The sequence below is a fragment of the Salmo trutta genome, chromosome 4, assembly GCF_901001165.1.
Source record: "Salmo trutta chromosome 4, fSalTru1.1, whole genome shotgun sequence".
Classification (NCBI taxonomy): Eukaryota; Metazoa; Chordata; class Actinopteri; order Salmoniformes; family Salmonidae; genus Salmo; species Salmo trutta.
Window position 1 is genome coordinate 49,837,505 of NC_042960.1, and position 18,482 is coordinate 49,855,986.

Sequence of the window (18,482 nt, forward strand, 5' to 3'; positions counted from 1 at the left end):
TGTTTCGTTGTTGCTCAGTAGGGTCTATCTTTATTCATATATCAAGAGCCTCAATGCTATTCATGTTTTATTATCCGTACCACAAACATGCCTACATATTATCCAAACTAGAAACATGCCTTCATAATCCAGCTCACATGGACTGTCTCTGCGTCTATGTTGTCACACTTGTTTTTTGATACATGAGAGCTGAACTTAATTCATTCAAATCAGTAGGCCCATGACATGATATGCACCAAACCGGTTCTCAATTAGAATGGTCAAATAAATCAAATGATGTCTGTATTGATTAATGAAAAAAATAAAATGAACGACTACCTGGAGAGAATCTTCAATATTTTGGGCGAATAATGTTAGCCTCAAAGCATAGGGTTAAAGGCAACAAACTTTCGCACGCGGTTGTCCTTCTTAATCCTTAGGGGCATAGCGCATTTCACAAAAAAAATGAAAAACGTCGTTAAACTGAGTCTAAATCATCTGAAGACTTAACATGACAAAGAAACAGGCGTGCACGCGTGTGCTTAGACAGATGCACAGAAGCATACACACATGCACGCACAAAATGATGTGGTTTGATTTTGTTTTTGTTGATAGTTCTGATGAGATATGATTTAAGACTTAGCATGTTATAATAACTTAATTAGGCTATATTCCTGTGTGTTCTTGGGTTGTAAAAAAAATATGACAGAATATTAAGGTCTATCAAGTTCTGACATATGATGTGATGAATAAATACTGATGCAACATGAATAACATAAATGCAATACAAAACATGGACAATCCACAACAAATTGAGCGTGGATGACAATCTTATCTAATTAATCAAATGATAAATAAAATCAAAACTCATACAATTTCAAGTATCTAAATTTCAAAAATTTATTCATTTCAAACTGCATATTGAAAAAACTTCGCTGAAATTGTAACTGTTATAATGATGAAATTAGTTCGAATATATATACATGGAGTGTTGGCTGCTGAGTACAGACCACATTTTAAAATACAACTACGGGAATGAAATGTGAAATAAAAACTTAAAATATCACAGTAAATATACATCAATTGTACAAATCATTAGAAAATAAGGAACACAAACTTCATACCTCTAACAGATGAAAAGTGGGAGAAAAAATATAAATTAACAATTATGCTTAACCTGTAAGGAAAGGTTTCTGCCTCTTCTTCTTTTTTTAAAGAAATTAAAATGGTTTAGTACTAACGAACCTTGAGGAGAAACATTTACCTGCTTTGCTTATAGGCCTACTTCCGCTTTTCCAATGTTTGCAGTTTTAGGAGTATCTTGAACTCAAATTCAATTCTGCCATTTTCTTTTATGCAGAATTTCGGTTTATAAAAATGTAACCTCTTGTAGTTTACAAACATTACATCTGATTGTTATGTTTTTTATATATAAATACTGTACAAAAGGTGATTGCAATAATAAAACATCTGATTGAGACTCTCCCACTTTCTACTTTCCAAACTCATACACCATTGAAAAACTTTATAGAAAAAAGTTGTGTTCTTTCCTTGAGTTCTGTACAACTTTTACCACCCAAAAATGTCTGTACAAAAATAGTCCATAGTAGTCCAGTTTCTCTTATTAAAGTTTATTTACATATGTGATAATGGGAGTGTGCCATTAATCGTCGTGCCTGGTACAGGTGCGCTCTGGTAATGTTGGGACATATGGAGTCTGCTTTGGGCAGTTTGCTCCGGCACCTCAGCACCCGGTAAGTACATACTGATCATGTCCCGTAGGTCTCCAGTCTGACACGGAGCACCCCTGGAGTGAGACGACGACGTGACTATAGGGGGACTGCAACTGGACTCTGACTTGACCACCGAACCCATGGAGCCCAGAGTCATTCCAGGAGTGCTCTGCTGTGAGTAGGACATGCTATACGTGGGTGATCCGTTCATGTAGGTCTGGGAGTTTGTCATGGAGTTGTACTGAAGTGCGCTCATGTCATAGCGGTGCATTTGCTGCATCTGCGCGGTGTTGTGAGCGTTTAAACCAGGGTGCTGCCCGTAGCCAAGCTGCTCCTGCATCATGCCATAACCTCCATTTGTCCAGCCGTTCATATGTGCGTAACTGTCCATCCTTTGATTAACCCCACCGCCCAAGCCTCCCCCTACACCCACTCCAGCGCCCATGGCATTGCCGCCCGGCGCAAGAAGCCCACCTGGCAGAGTATACTTGTCCTTCTTCATCAGCGTCTTGGTTTTCCTCCGGGGTCTGTATTTGTAATCCGGATGTTCCTTCATGTGGAGAGCCCGGAGACGCTTCGCTTCGTCAATGAAAGGTCGCTTTTCGCTCTCGGATAGAAGCTTCCACTCGGCCCCAAGTCTTTTGCTTATTTCCGAATTGTGCATTTTGGGGTTTTCCTGTGCCATCTTTCTTCGTTGTCCCCTCGACCAAACCATGAAGGCATTCATGGGTCTCTTGACTCGGTCCGGACTGTTTTTCTGGTTGTTTCCAGATGAATTTGAATTCCCCGTAACCCCAGAATTTGTCTGGGGTGCGGTTGGTTTCAGTTCAGTTTCCATCATGTTATACATTATAAACAGATTTTTATTAAACTTGCCTGACCAATGAAAAAAGTCCAACACAAAGGTAGCTGGAGTTACCTTGTCGTTTTCAGTAACTTTGCAGAAATAGTGAACGTATTTTTGCCTTCAGCCAGTAGGTCCTGTTGTGTCCAAAAACTTCTCTCTTAGTCTCAAAGAAACAACAAACTACTTTTCCCTCTTCGCCAGAGCCTTGACAACTCCGGATACTTTTTGAACAAGTTAATAGACAACCATTCATGGGATGAGGGCTGTCAGGGAATAAATGCCTTTTTACCTGACCAATCACAGAGCGACTGTTCCCTCGGCCAGGATTGTGTCTTTTATTTATCATAAAGGGGCGGGGTTACTCGCGGTCAGTGGTGGAGCACTGAGGCAGAAGCTGCGGTTATCAACCAATAGAAGCTATATATGTATTATTCCAAGTGCTTAAAGTGGGAACATTACACTAGGATGGCGAACTTTAAGTGCTTCCTACTGAAAATCGAAGGAACACAAGCTCCAGAACTTATACAGTAGGATACATTTATGTTGTTAAGTAAACAGCATATCGGACCAATTAAGCTTTTTAAACTTTTATAGGCTACCATTTTAAACCAGTTCAAACGTTATTTGGAAGCATGATACATAACATTTCAAACTTCATTCGATATTTTATCTTCACTGAATCAAATGTTCAATGTGTCTTTAGATCAAGTTTGCTATTTCGGCTATATCGTGATTTTTTTTATGTTCAACGACAAAACAGGGGCAAAAACAAATGGAGCATAAATCAAAACTTACACATACAAATATCCAAACCTACTTCACCTTTGCTTATAATAATCACTTCATTATCATTAGGCCTATAGTGACAGTTGAAGAAATAGTTGTGAAAGTAGTAGTCTAGTTGTAGTAAGCTATTAGCAATACGGGTGACGTTATTCGTTATTAGTAATTAGGCGATGTGTAGCAATCCATTAAATTAATATAAGTGTTTTGAGTTAATGAATCGATCAGCAAGTTCAGCTCGGTTTTTGCACTGAAAAGCGGATAGGTAATCTTAGCTGTTTCCCCATTGTTTAAATGGATGAGCTTCAATTCAACTGAAGTTGAATGCCAACAGAAAACGGAGACATGTCCATCACAGAAAACGGAGACATGTCCATCACAGAAAACGGAGACATGTCCATCACAGAAAACAGAGACATGTCCATCACAGAAAACAGAGACATGCCCATCACAAATAATTCGTTTTGTTTCGGGTGTTGTCAGTACATCAGCCCGAACAAAAGCATGACTACATTCCGTTGTTAAGATCTTTTTTGTTGAAATTCACTTCGTCACAAGACAAAAAATTATATAGTAACAAAAGTTTACTCACAAACAATATGACCAAGAGTGGTAACCACTTCAACGATAGGCCAATATAACAGGCAATTTTATCCATAGATTTTCCATTTATAACATCAACAATTGGCATTGGAAAATAGGCTTGGACAATCTTTTATAGGCATATCGGATGGATAATTTACATTACTGTGATCTACAAAAGCTGATAGAGCATGAACAGCGAAAATACACTAACACGCCTAATATGTGTTCAGTAAAAGCACGTGTTTATGCATATATCAATTCACATATAGGATAGTTCCAACTGACTTGCCTAGTTAAATAAAGGTAAAAAAATAATATTGTTCCAAAAGGTTGTATCAGCCACACAGACAGATGAAGCCCGTTGTTACATGGCATCAGCGCCGTCTGCTGGCGAAAGGGACAATAGCAAATAACCTTCACACGTATGAACCTAAAAGATTAATGGAACACTATTATAGCTTATGTTAGTTTGTTCTGTTGTGCGCTGTAGCCTAATTATATAACTTGTATACCAACTACAGGTTTAGAAGGATCATTTATTTTCAAACATTCACGCTTATGATAAAACAGTTGGCAATGATGCTGGAAATGCTGGAAAAGCATAAAATAGGCCTATAGCCTACATACATCTATTGAGAAACTTGACACTGAATATATTGTATTTTTTGGACACACTGTTTTGAGCGAGTGCTTATAAAGTTTTACATCTACAACGTCTAGCCTATACTATTAATATAATAATTATAGCCTATGCCTATTTTGTACATGTTATTAAACAAAACATCACTGCCTATTTGAATGATATACAAACTGGTAAATAGTTTATTACCACCATATTCAAAAGGTTTCACTTTTGAGTAATTGGGTGAGATGTGGAGATACAACAGTCAGAACTAGCCGCTTCTCTTTCTGCGTTGGAGTGTTTTCCCCGCTATTTGTAATCTGTTTACGATAATGGGAAAAGCAACAGCGGGAAGTCTGCTACATCTTCAACAATCCTTAACAGGAATTTCCCTGCATTTGCAATTAGCAAACTATTTGACAACTAACCGATTTGCGGGAAACACCGTTTGACCACTCGAGAGACCAAACCAACTAGTACTATTTGCACTATAAAACAAACATATTTTTAAAGAAGGCTCGACTGAGCAAAAAGCAATAATAACACATTTATAGGCTATTTTATTCACGTACAAACTAGAAAGAAAAACACGGTAATTCATAGCAAATTAACTTTTTAATAAAAACGAATTGTTTCTCGTTAAATGCAGGCCCATTCATATCAACTCTTGAACATAATGAGTGTGAAAATATCTTATAGAGGGAATCTGTTAAATATTGTTTTTTAAAAGCCTATAGCCACCCTTCTGGAAAATGTAATCACTTTTAGCTCCCTTTCAAAATGTACATCTGACCCGATATAAAACCATGCCTGCCATAATAACCCTTAGGCCTATAGCCTAACTCAATACACCTCCCATAATAACCCTTAGGCCTGCCTCATTATATATCCCATAATAACCCTAATGCCTATAGCCTAACTCATTATATCTTTAATCACACTAAAGTCCTAAAATATCCATATTTACTGAATATAATCCAACATAACCAGCACTGATATTACTAATTGGATGTAATATATTTATTTAATCAATGGGTTTACTTTTTAAACAGATCCTTCCTTTTCTTAGAGAGACAGAGAGAGAGACAGAGAGAGAGAGAGAGAGACAGAGACAGAGACAGAGAGAGAGAGAGAGAGAGACAGAGAGCGAGAGAGAGAGACAGAGAGACAGAGAGAGAGACAGAGAGAGAGAGAGAGAAAGAGAGAGAGAGAGAGAGATAGAGAGAGAGAGAGAAAGAGAGACAGAGAGAGAGAGAGACTTCATGGTAAGAAAAATGACCGAATATAACCATGATGAATCTCTAAACTTTATATTATTGTCCACTAGGTGTCGTGCTAGTGATTGGAGAGCAGTAGGCCTGCACCAAATAAAATATTATTTTATGAGCACTCAATACATGTAGCCTATGAAATACCCAAGGAAAAGGGAGAGTGGATTGTTAAAGAGTGCAATTTTAAACCTAATATATTTAGACTAACTTAACTCTACCCACAAACATTTTTGTTCTCTAATTTGGTATATTGCTCTTTAGTAACTTCAAACTATAATCAGTATAAACTCAGAAATTGATGAATACATATTAAACATTTACTTTGGAACAATCATTTGACAAGTGTGATGTTTCAATATTTATGGTTGACAGCCTACTCTCAAGTAGCCCAGATCAAGGCCAAATCAATACATCTTGAAAAAATATTAAGAACATGTCAAACATTAGGCTAGTTCTGCGGAAGGTTGAGGACAATTGTCTAACAAAATGTAAAAAAAAATACATAATGGGACAAATCTAAAACAGTAGTCAACAAAACAAACAAAGCCATTACAAAAACAAACCAAACCACTAAACAATTACATGACGGATATTTCTAATAGACAATCTACTTGAAATCTAATGTTTGCGAGTGTTGAGCAAGCTATAAATTATGTCCGAGAACCCAATGGGAAAATAACCCACGAACCACTGAAGCTCATAATGCGATACTCTATCACACCGCAGTGCACTGCATATAGGCGCAGCCTGCTTTTCACTGTCCCCGGACCACTCTCGACTGCAATGCTACTTACGTGCCAGTTTGGGTGTTGTCCTCATCTTTGCTTGATTGGCAGAAAAGAGGATGGAACAGTATCTGGCCGATTCAAGAACCACTCTTCAGCCGCCGGAGATCCCGCTCTCTGCTCGACCGAAACAGCGGTAGGCTGTCTCTCTCTCTTTACTCGCCCCGTAGTCTGCAGGTTTTTCCAAAAGCCAGTGCTCTTACTTCAGCGTACCGCCGCTCAAGCTGCTCGCTGAACGCTGGTGTTTCGCTCGTTACCCCTGTAACAAGAAAAGCCGTTTATGGCTACACACAATCTGAAAAGGGGCCGATTTAAAAAGAGAAGAATGCATCAAGAACAACAAAAGTCAGTTATACCAAGTCCGCTTCACCCCCCCCCCCACACCACCACTACAACCACCCCACATAATGAGAAGGGAAAGCTTTATATTTTTTTCAGTGGGTATTCAGAGATAATTTGAAGCCATTGTTTCTGATACAGATGGTTCTTTTTAATACAATAACGCCGCTCTTTGTGAATTCTACCCACAATACAAATCTAAAGCGTTCTCCTGAATAACAATTTTGTTCTCTCTTGTATAGGGCAAACAAAAGCTGCCGTGAGGTAATGGTTTATTATTGAAAGGCATAGAATGGGGATTTGATAAAGATTTTTTTTCGTTTGCAGAAAGTAGGCTTCACTGCAATGTCAAGAGAAGCTGGCATTGGTTGAACAAAAAGTTCGCTATAGGTTGGAGATGAACATTATATGAACATTATTATTATTATTAATATTATTATAGTAATACTATTATTATTATTATTATTATTATCAACAATTCCCCAAAACTATCGTTCATAAGCTGAATCCTTAAACTGGAGAGAAAGCGGAGAGAGACACTTTTTTGAAGAGATAGGCTACAATAGACTATGATAATACGAACTGTGATTACGGATTTTGAATCAAGCTTAAAAGTTTCATATAACATGGGTTTAAAATCTCAATAGTATTGTTACCATGGATTTCACATAGCATTATTCTTTTTTAGTTAAGTGAGATGATTGAATATAGCATTCAAGGAGCATAAGGTTTCTCAATAGCCATTTAAAGTAACGTATTCAATCTGCAGCTGATGCCATTTGTAATTAAGCTATGGGTAATCAATGAAGTGCTTTAGGAGTTACAAAACACAGAAGCACAGAAGTTTAGCCAAAGAAAACATATTGCATATCACCAATCATTAGGGCTGAATTTACTCTCCATGTCACCTAAGCTTTGGCTTTGGCCTTACTCAAGGTCTTTATCAGTCCTGTCAGGGAGCTGGAAGAGAAAATGGGAATCTGAAGACAAAAGGTCTCAGCAGGGAAAGTTGTTAGTCAGTGGCTCTACGTTTGTCTACTTTTCTATAGGAATTACTGGCTTCCTCTACCTTCCTATAGCCCTATACAGACAGTAATCCACTCCAGTGGCAGCAAGGGCTTTGTCTTTTCATAGAACACGGTTCACTGTTAATCTCTGAGGTGCTGCTGCTGCAAAGGTGTGAGCAATAATTACTTAAATCAAACTTCTATCCGTTAATTAGTTTGCAAGGTCCACCCAAAAAATGGAGGGAGTTGGACAGATTACGAAGGGGATGTCTAATAACAACAACAAAAACAGTTATCGGGTAATAGGAATATTATGGAGGAGTTGAGTGACAAAATGTTTGGCTGCCTCCACCTCGTTTTAAATCAGTGCAGCCAACAGTCATCTGAAAATGTTTCATGTTTTTCTTAAAACTCACTATCAATCCACTTTCCTTCCTCTCAATTGAGAGTCAAGGAAAATTATCTTGGCTTTGAGTATTATTGTCAAGAGGATTAACAGATTTACTGTTAGTAATATGTTTTGCCAAAGATCACATTACTAACTTTTATCTCCAAGTTAGATTTTTTAAAATATTTTTTTGCTCCTTCGCACGCCAGTATCTCTACTTGCACGTTCATCTTCTGCACATTTAACACTCCAGTGTTTAATTGCTATATTGTAATTATTTCGCCACTATGGCCTATTTATTGCCTTACCTCCCTAATCTTACTTCATTTGCACACGCTGTATATAGACTTTTCTATTGTGTTATTGACTGTATGTTTGTTTATTCCATGTGTAACTCTGTGTTGTTTGTGTCGCACTGCTTTGCTTTATCTTGGCCAGGTCGCAGTTGTAAGTGAGAACTTGTTCTCCACTGGCCTACCTGGTTAAATAAAGGTGAAATACAAAAATAAAGATAAAAGTCAAATGAGTCGTACAATGAATGTCTTTGGATGATTTCAATTAAAACTACATTGAGAGAGCAATGATTCAATGCAACAGCTCATTGTTTCCCAGGCAGAGTCTAACAGCAGTATGGCTGAGAGAGTTCACTTAGAAGTGTTTTGAGCATCACAGAATGCTAACACATTTCAGATGAAAAACTGGGCATTCATATATAACTGGGATCCACCCACCCACCCACGCACAAAGTAAACCCACCTAACACACCCCTCTGCCATAAACCACTGACATACAGTATATGCCTATATAACTCACACTCAGCCTGGTAAGTATTCACTGGGAGTGCTCTCATGCATAGCACAGTAATGACTGAGTGACAAAACACTTGTCATAATATGCTGTGACAGACTGTAATAATAGTCATAGGCATTATGAAGGCTGACATAATCCTATTAACTCAGCCAAGATGTGTGATACTTATGTGAATTGTCATGACTTGCACTGTCCAATCATATTATCCTGATAATCTGCATTTTCCCAGGTATGGAAGCCAATGCTATACCTATGCAATTTCAAACAATCTCAACAGAATTATGCATGCTACTAGCATTTTCATATCCCATCTTACAGCTACGTGACACAGAGTACATAGACAGTGTAAATCAATAGACAATATAGTTTAACTGGCTTGAACCTGCCTACCAGTAAAAATAGTTAGGGAGATGCCCCACGTGGAAAACAGCCATGTAGCAACTATAGCAAATAGGTGGTGTGTCCCATCAGATAACAGAAGACCTGCACTGTAAAACACACATAATAGATCCAGCTAAGTGGCGATACTCTACCACAGCGCTTACTAGACAGTTACTCTAACCATCAGACATACCAATGGGTTTGTTTACTGGCCAATTTGAATTAAAATAAAGCTTTGCTTCTGCTGACCACACATCATTATCCATGAGACTATAATCCCAGCAGCAAATCCTATAGTTTCCAGAGCCAGGGCCCTTTTGTTTGAGATTGCTGACTGCTTAGCATATAACAAAGAGAAATGAGGCGTTCACCTCATCCTCTGTAATTAAGTGTGGCGAGTAATTTAGTGACAAACCAAGACACCCAAGGCAGCATAGAATGATACCTTTTAGATGCTGGCCACATCGTCACACAGAAAGAGATACCAATCAAAGTACAGTAGAAGAGAGTAGACACTGGACTGGTGGAAGCTACTGTACAATCCCACATCTTTAAACAAGCTATCCATTTTTCCCCCCCAGATATCACATACATATATTCAGCAGCAGCAAAAAAAAAAAAAAAACATTATGGGACAGGCGGAAGAAAATCAAGATGTGTAGGAAATTGAATATTTTAATTGAATCATCAACACATTTTTATCTTACTATAGAAGTAAATGGGGAGGTACTTCAGATGAACCAATACAAGGCAGAATGAATGGGCTTATTTTGAATGATTAGTTTGTTCATTATGACATAAGTATTGACCCTCCTGGATTTCTTCACATTTTGTTGTGTTACAAGTGGGATTAAAACTGATTTAATTGGATTTTTTTGTCAACGATCAACACAAAACACTGTAATGTCAGCGGAAAACAAATTCCAATAATACTCTTAAAAAATTAGCAACATTAAACAGTAATATACCTGGATTACATAAGTATTCATGCCCCTGAGTCAATTCATGTTGTTAGAAACACCTTTGACTGCGCATACAGCTGTGAGGCTTCTCGGGTTAGTTGCTAAGAACATTGCACACCTGGATGGTGCAATATTTGCCCATTATGCTTTTCAAACTTCTTCAAGTTCTGTCAAGGTGTTGGGGGTCATGGCTAGACAGCAATTTTCAATTCTTGCCATAGAATTTTAGCTCATGGTGACATCCCTGAGCAGTTTCCTTCCTGTCCGGCAGCTCACTTCAGAAGGACGACTATATCTTTGTTGCGTTTGGGTGGTTTAATGAAATTGTATTTGTCAAATGCTTCGTAAACAACAGGTGTAGACTAACAGTGAAATGCTTCCCAACAGTGCATAAAGAAAAAAATTATAGAAAAATAATAAGACGAGGAATAAATACACAATGAGTAATGCTAACGTGGCTATATACATGGGTTTCCTGTTGTCCAAGATCAGCCCCTTTGTCTTGCTGACATTGAGGGAGAGGTTGTTGTCCTGGTACCACACTGCTAGGTCACTGACCTCCTCCCTATAGGCTGTCTCATTGTCGCCGGGGACCAGGCCGAAAAGCACTAAGTCTTGATATACAGTAGATTTTAGATTCTTCAAAGTAGCCACCCTTTGCCTTGATGACAGCGTTGCACACTCTTGGCATTCTCTCAACCAGTTCCACCTGGAATGCTTTTCCAACAGTCTTGAAGGCGTTCCCACATATGCAGAGCACTTGTTGGCTGCTTTTCCTTCACTCTGCGGTCCAACTCATCCCAAACCATCTCAATTGGGTTGACGTCGGTGATTGTGGAAGCCAGGTAATCTGATGCAGCATTTCATCACTCTCCTTCTTGGTCAAATAACCCTTACACAGCCTGGAGGTGTGTTGGGTCATTGTCCTGTTGAAAAACCAATGATAGTCCCACTAAGCGCAAACCATGCTGGTTAAGTGTGCCTGAATTCTAAATAAATCACAGTTAGTGTCACCAGCAAAGCACCCCCAGACCATCACACCTCCTCCTCCATGCTTCACGGTGGGAACCACACATGCGCAGATTATCCGTTCATCTACTTTGCGTCTCACAAAGACACAACATTTGGAACCAAAAATCTCACATTTGGACTCATCAGACCAAAGGACAGATTTCCCCCGGTCTAATGTCCATTGCTCGTGTTCCTTGGCCCAAGCAAGTCTCTTCCTATTATTGGTGTCCTTTAGTAGTGATTTCATTGCAGCAATTCAACCATGAAGGCCTGATTCATGCAGTCTCCTCTGAACAGTTGATGTTGAGATATGTCTGTTACTTGAACTCTTTGAAGCATTTATTTGGACTGCAATTTCTGAGCTTGGTAACTCTGATGAACTTATCCTCTGCAGCAGATGTAACTCTGGGTCTTCCTTTCCTGTGGCGGTCCTCATGAGAGCCAGTTTCATCGTAGCGCTTGATGGTTTTTGTGACTGCACTTGAAGAAACGTTCAAAGTTCTTGAAATGTTCCGCATTGACTGACCTTCATGTCTTAAAGTATTGATGGATTGTCGTTTCTCTTTGCTTATTTGAGCTGGTCTTGCCATAACATGGACTTGGTCTTTTACCAAATAGGGCTATCTTCTGTATACCACCCCTACCTTGTCACAAAACAACTGATTGGCTCAAATGCATTAATTAAGAAGGAAGCTGGTTAAGAGAATGCCAAGAGTATGCAAAGCTGTCATCAAGAAGGATCTAAAATCTCAAATATATTTTGATTTGTTTAACACTTTTTTGGTTACTACATGATTCCATATGTGTTATTTCATAGTTTTGATGTCTTCACTATTTTCTACAAAAAAACCCTGGAATGAGTAGGTGTGTCCACACTTTTGACTGGTACTGTACTTTGAACAAGGTTTCATTTTCAATTAATTGAAAATGAGACATGGCAATCTGCACAAAGGCAAAAATAGACTGGTATTACCTCTCCATGTTTGCTGGATCTTGTCTGTTTTTACTCGTTTTCTATTGAAATTCATTGTGGAGAGCTCATTTATATCTTTTGTGATATGAATACCATGTATGTCTACTTCACCGTCAGCCCATGTTATAGGTAAACTGCATGGTTATGTAAAAGTAGTTTTTTTTAAATATCCAACACGTAATATGGGATGCCTATCATAGTTAGGTTTTAGTCCAGAGAGGCTAGAAAAGTTATCTAGATCTTCAATGAGACGCTGCAGGGATCCAGCTTGCGGACATATTATAAAACATGAGTCATCAGTATACATGGACACCTTTGTTTTTAAGCCTTGGATTTTCCATCCTCTAATGTTATTTGATCTGATTTTAACAGCTAGCATTTCGATGGCCATAATGAATAGATATGGTGGCAGCGGACACTCTTGTTTAACTCCTCTTGACAGTTCAAAACTCTTGGAGAATAAGCCACTTTTATTATTTTACACCTGGGGTTGCTGTACATTAATTTTAATCATTGAATAAGAGACTCACTGAAACTGAAAAAAATCTAGGCATTTATATGTAAAATCCAGTCTTACTTTATCGACGGCCTTTTCAAATCCGCTATGAATACCAGGCCTGTCTTCTTAGATGTTTCATGTTGTTCAATTATTTCTAGTAGTTGTTGTGTATTAGCTCCAACGTATCGTCCATGTAAAAAAAACTGTCTGATCCTGTCTGATTTTTTATTCTGAGTGCTCTGCATTTCACTAGTATTTTTGCATCAGAACAATGAAGTGTAAAATGCCTCCAGGTTTTAAAATGGACTGGACCTTTATATTTGCCATCTGGGTATTGTTTTAATAATTGTGAAATCAGACCTTCCTGCTGAGTCCCTGATAGACTACCATTTCTATAGGAGTAGTTAAAAAAGCTAATAATGGAGCTTTGAGTATTTAAAAAAAGGCTTGATATACCTCTACCGATGCACTTATTAAGGAAGCTGGTGACTGATGTGTTAAACTCCTCAGTGTTATCGGATGAATCCTGGAACACTTTCCAGTCTGTGCTAGCAAACCAGTCCTGTAGCTTAGCATCCACTTCATTGGACCACTTCTGTATTGTCACTAGTACTTCCTGTTTGAGTTTTTGCTTGTAAGCAGGAATCAGGACGATAGCATTATTGTCAGATTTGCCAAATGGAGTGTGAGTGAGAGCTTTGTTTGCATTTCTGTGTGTGGAGTAAAGGTGATTGAGAGTTTTGTTGCCTCTCGTTGCACAGGTGACATGCTGGTCAAAATATGGTAAAATGGAGTTCAGTTAATCTGCAATAAAATCACCGGCCACTAGGTGGGCCACTTCTGGATTAGTATTTTCTTGTTTGCTTATGGCCCTATAAAGCTTGTTGAATGCAATCTTAGTGCCAGAATCCATTTGTGGTGGTAAACAGACAGCTACAATTTTTTTTGATAAACTATCTTGCTAAATAGTATGGTCTACAACTTATCATGAGGTATTCTAACTCAGGTGAGCAAAACCTTGAGACTTCCTTAACATTAGCGATCGCGCACCAGGTGTTGTTAACAAAGACACACACACCTCATAGAAAAAACAGCTAGATGTAAATTATATTATCATTGTCCTTTACTCGCCGACGTAATCGCATCAAGGAGCCCATTCGTTTGCCTCTCTTGTGCCGTCTCTTCTTCTTTTGAGTCCAGGGGATTAGGGCATGGTCAGGAACGAGTAGTATGTCCACAGCTGCCGACTCATTGAGTGAAAAATCTTCATCCAAACCGAGGTTAGTGATTGCTGTTCTGATGTCCATAAGCTGTTTTTGGACATAGAAAATAATAGAATTGGTCAGGAGCCCTTAATAAAATGGCAGCTATCTATTGCAGCGCCATCTTCATCCACAGCATAATTATAACACATAATCCAAAGCATAATTATTAACCTGATCATGCTTAAAGAGATATTCAATGTCTGATTTGTTATTGTTACTCATTTACCAATCACAGGCTTTCGAAAAGCTCCCAGGTCTTTGTAGTTGAATCTGTCCTTAAAATTCAATACTTGACTGAGGGATCTTACAGAAGTTTTATGTGTGGAGGGCAGAAGAAGAGGTAGTCATTCAAATATAATGTCAACTAAACAAAGGGGTTGAATACTTATACAATGACTGACTATATTTTAGTTATTTAGTCAGTATTAATTTGTAAACATTTGTAGAATTGTCTTTGCACTTTGAAAATATGGAGTATTTTTTGTAGATCATTGACATTTTCTTTTTACAAATAAATCTATTTCAATCCCACTTTGTAATGCAACAAAAAGTGAAATAATCCAAGGGGGTGAATACTTTGGATATGCACTGTATAAACCATGTAACAAAACATCCGCAGCACATCCATGAAAACACAGCACAGTTTTCCAGTAGGATTTCCACAGGCCAGCGGGACCTAAAGTGGCATCTATCTAAGCTGTTGACCGTATCCTCCATCCGTTTGGGAAGAGCTCCAGACAGCCTGGGGAGATGGGGCTAGCGCCCAGCTGCAAGGGAGGATGCCGGGGCGTGGGGAAGGCACTAGGCAGCCATAGGTGGGACAGACATGGCTCCCTGCACCCTGGTCGGCAGGTCTAGCTGGCGCCAGGCATGGAGCATTAAGCGTGGGCCGGGATAGGATTGGCCTCTCTGCTGCTTTTAGGCCAGGACCATGCAGATACAAGTATGCTCCAGACACACAAGGTTGGACCACCATCTGACAGGGCTGAGCTGCCTTTGATAGAGCTTTGTTTTGATGGCCGTCCAGGGCTTTAGTCTAAATGGCTATCTTGAGGTAGAGTTTGTGAAAGCTGGGAGAATCTGGTAAAAATGAAGACCATTCCCTTGCTACTGCACACACAAACAAAATCATGTTTTTGGGTAAGTGGCTGGACAAAAAGAGAAGCTTGAGTGGCATTGTGTATCCATCTGTGGAAAAATACCAATGCTCACTATTATTTATCTACTGCAAATTCTTTATTTCAATTATGAAATACAAATGTTCAGAGAGAAATAAAACGCTCATTTTGACAGCCCCTCAAATGTCCTTTCAAGAGAAATTTTTTAAATGTCCACTTGTGCCAAATATATCTACTGACATGAACAATGTTACTTCTTCGGGCACACACTTTTTATTTCAGGTTATACGTAATGAAAGATATACAGTTGAAGTGGGAAGTTTACATACACTTAGGTTGGAGTCATTAAAACTTGTTTTTCAACCACTCCACAAATTTCTTGTTAACAAACTATAGTTTTGGCAAGTCGGTTAGGACATCTACTTTGTGCATGACATAAGTCATTTTTCCAACAATTGTTTACATACAAATTATTTCACTTATAATTCCCTGTATCACAATTACAGTGGGTCAGAAGTTTACACACTAAGTTGACTGTGCCATTAAACAGCTTGAAAAATTCCAGAAAATGATGTCATGGCTTTAGAAGCTTCTGATAGGCTAATTGACATCATTTGAGTCAATTGGAGGTGTAGCTGTGGATGTATTTCAAGGCCTACCTTCAAACTCAGTCCCTCTTTGCTTGACATCATGGGAAAATCAAAAGAAATCAGCCAAGACCTCAGAAAAACATTTGTAGACCTCCACAAGTCTGGTTCATCCTTGGGAGCAATTTCCAAATGCCTGAAGGTACCACGTTCATCTGTACAAACAATAGTACGCAAGTATAAACACCATGGGACCTCACAGCCGTCATACCGCTCAGGAAGGAGACGCGTTCTGTCTCCTAGAGATGAACGTATGTACGGTTTGCAACTTCACGTGTGGACAAAGTTCGTACTTTTTGGAGAAATGTCCTCTGGTCTGATGAAACAAAATAGAACTGTTTGGCCATAAAGACAATTGTTATGTTTGGAGGAAAAAAGGGGAGGCTTGCAAGCCGAAGAACATCATCCCAACCGTGAAGCACGGGGGTGGCAGTATCACGTTGTGGGGATGCTTTGCTGCAGGAGGGACTGGTGCACTTCACAAAATAGATGGGATCATGAGGAAGGAAAATTCTGAGGATATATTGAAGCAACATCTCAAGGCATCAGTCAGGAAGTTAAAGCTTGGTCGCAAATGGGTCTTCAAATGGACAATGACCCCAAGCATACTTCCAAGGTTGTGACAAAATGGCTTAAAGACAACAAAGTCAAGGTATTGGAGTGGCCATCACAAAGCCCTGACCTCAATCCTATATAAAATGTGTGGGCAGAACTGAAAAAGTGTGTGAGCAAGGAGACCTACAAACCTGACTCAGTTACACCAGCTCTGTCAGGAGGAATGGGCCAACATTCACCCAACTTATTGTGGGAAGCTTGTGGAAGGCTACCCGAAACATTTGACCCAAGTTAAACAATGTAAAGGCAATGCTACCAAATACTAATTGAGTGTATGTAAACTTCTGACCCACTGGGAATGTCATGAAAGAAATAAAAGCTGAAATAAATCATTCTCTCTACTATTATTCTGATATTTCACATTCTTAAAATAAAGTGGTGATCCTAACTGACCTAAAACAGGGAATATTTACTAGGACTAAATGTCAGGAATTGTGAAAAACTGAGTTTAAATGTGTTTAGCTAAGGTGTATGTACACTTCTGACTTCAATTGTACAGTTTTCACAGTTTTTCTTACAGTTACTTAAGCTATTATAGACACCTCAATAAAGAAGCATAACAAAAGCATCCAGTTGATACTGACTGAATTGGGTGACACACCTGACTTTCTAAAAAAGAACACAGTCAAGCACTCACACACACACACACACACACACACACACACACACACACACACACACACACACACACACACACACACACACACACACACACACACACATACTTTCACAATTCCAGGAGAAATACAAATCTTACTCTAAGTTTGAAATCATATTCAAAGAAAATGGAGACTGAAACATATGTGAAGTGAGTTGAATGAGGGCCCACCCTGCCTTTCCAGTCCTGTATGAGTCCAGTAGTAGTCTACAGCCAGAGCCAGAGAGAGAGAGAGAGAAAGAGAGAGAGAGACATCACACCATGGAGCTAATGTGAGAACACCAGAAAGAGCTGAGACACAGTAGCCTCTACCATCAGACAAGCCGTGACTTGACACACATTTCTCAGTTCCTTAGCTTTCTTACCCCTTCTTCAAATACTAGTTGTAGAATTTCACAACTAGCTCATAAAGGCCTGTGGCCAACGGGAAGATAAATCTTTGGCGTTTGCCTGTCTGTGAAAAGCAAAGAGAGCCCTTGACTTATGGAGGCCTATGACATTCATTCTCACCATTTGGAATGGCAGGAACTCCATGGGAAAGATCCCAATGTGCTGTACTGATACTTTAAATGCCATAAAGAAAGGAAGGGGGGAAACTTGTGGCAAGTGCATGCAACATCTGCCTTCCTCTGTCTGTCTGTCTGTCTGTCTGTCTGTCTGTCTGTCTGTCTGTCTGTCTGTCTGTCTGTCTGTCTGTCTGTCTGTCTGTCTGTCTGTCTGTCTGTCTGTCTGTCTGTCTGTCTGTCTGTCTGTCTGTCTGTCTGTCTGTCTGTCTGTCTGTCTGTCTGTCTGTGTGTGTGTGTGTGTGTGTGTGTGTACGTGCTGCTGCCAGAGAGCACTTATAGCTGTCAGCACTTTACCTCCCACTGTTAACATCTGCTATGCTTAACGTTGCCATGTAACTCGGTGGTACATCAGATGCAGGCTAATAGAATCAAATGATCCCACGCTGCCAACCCTTATCACGTTACACGCACACATTTCATTATGACGCAACAAGCAGATTTGTTAGATGAATATCAATCAAGAGTAAGCTTGAGGCTGGCGGAAAACATAAACATACTGCTCCTGTATAGCTTGGATCTGTTCTTGTAAGTAATCTACTTAAATCCTTGTTTTTTATTACATCACATTAATAATCAATTAGTAACTAATAGCATGTAACAAGAGTTAGCTACACTTTATGGTCAATTCCTGTGTATAT

At 39.1% G+C, this 18,482-nt stretch overlaps 1 protein-coding gene and 1 long non-coding RNA gene across 4 annotated transcripts in view; both read right to left on the reverse strand.

Annotated features, from left to right (window-relative positions):
* LOC115192518 (uncharacterized) overlaps positions 1-18,482 on the reverse strand; it is a 125,745-nt gene that overhangs the window by 24,596 nt on the left and 82,667 nt on the right. For 2 of the 3 annotated variants that reach the window (XR_003877951.1, XR_003877950.1), the window contains exon 2: positions 6,615-6,864. This is a non-coding gene — a long non-coding RNA (uncharacterized LOC115192518). Of the gene's footprint in view, positions 1-6,614; positions 6,956-18,482 lie in introns of those variants that run through there. The other variant, XR_003877949.1, reaches the window with a different exon arrangement.
* Positions 55-3,080, reverse strand: LOC115192517 (transcription factor Sox-2-like). The gene has a single exon (XM_029751127.1). The coding sequence runs from the start codon at positions 2,560-2,562 to the stop codon at positions 1,615-1,617; it is 948 nt and encodes a 315-aa protein (XP_029606987.1). The 5' UTR covers positions 2,563-3,080; the 3' UTR covers positions 55-1,614.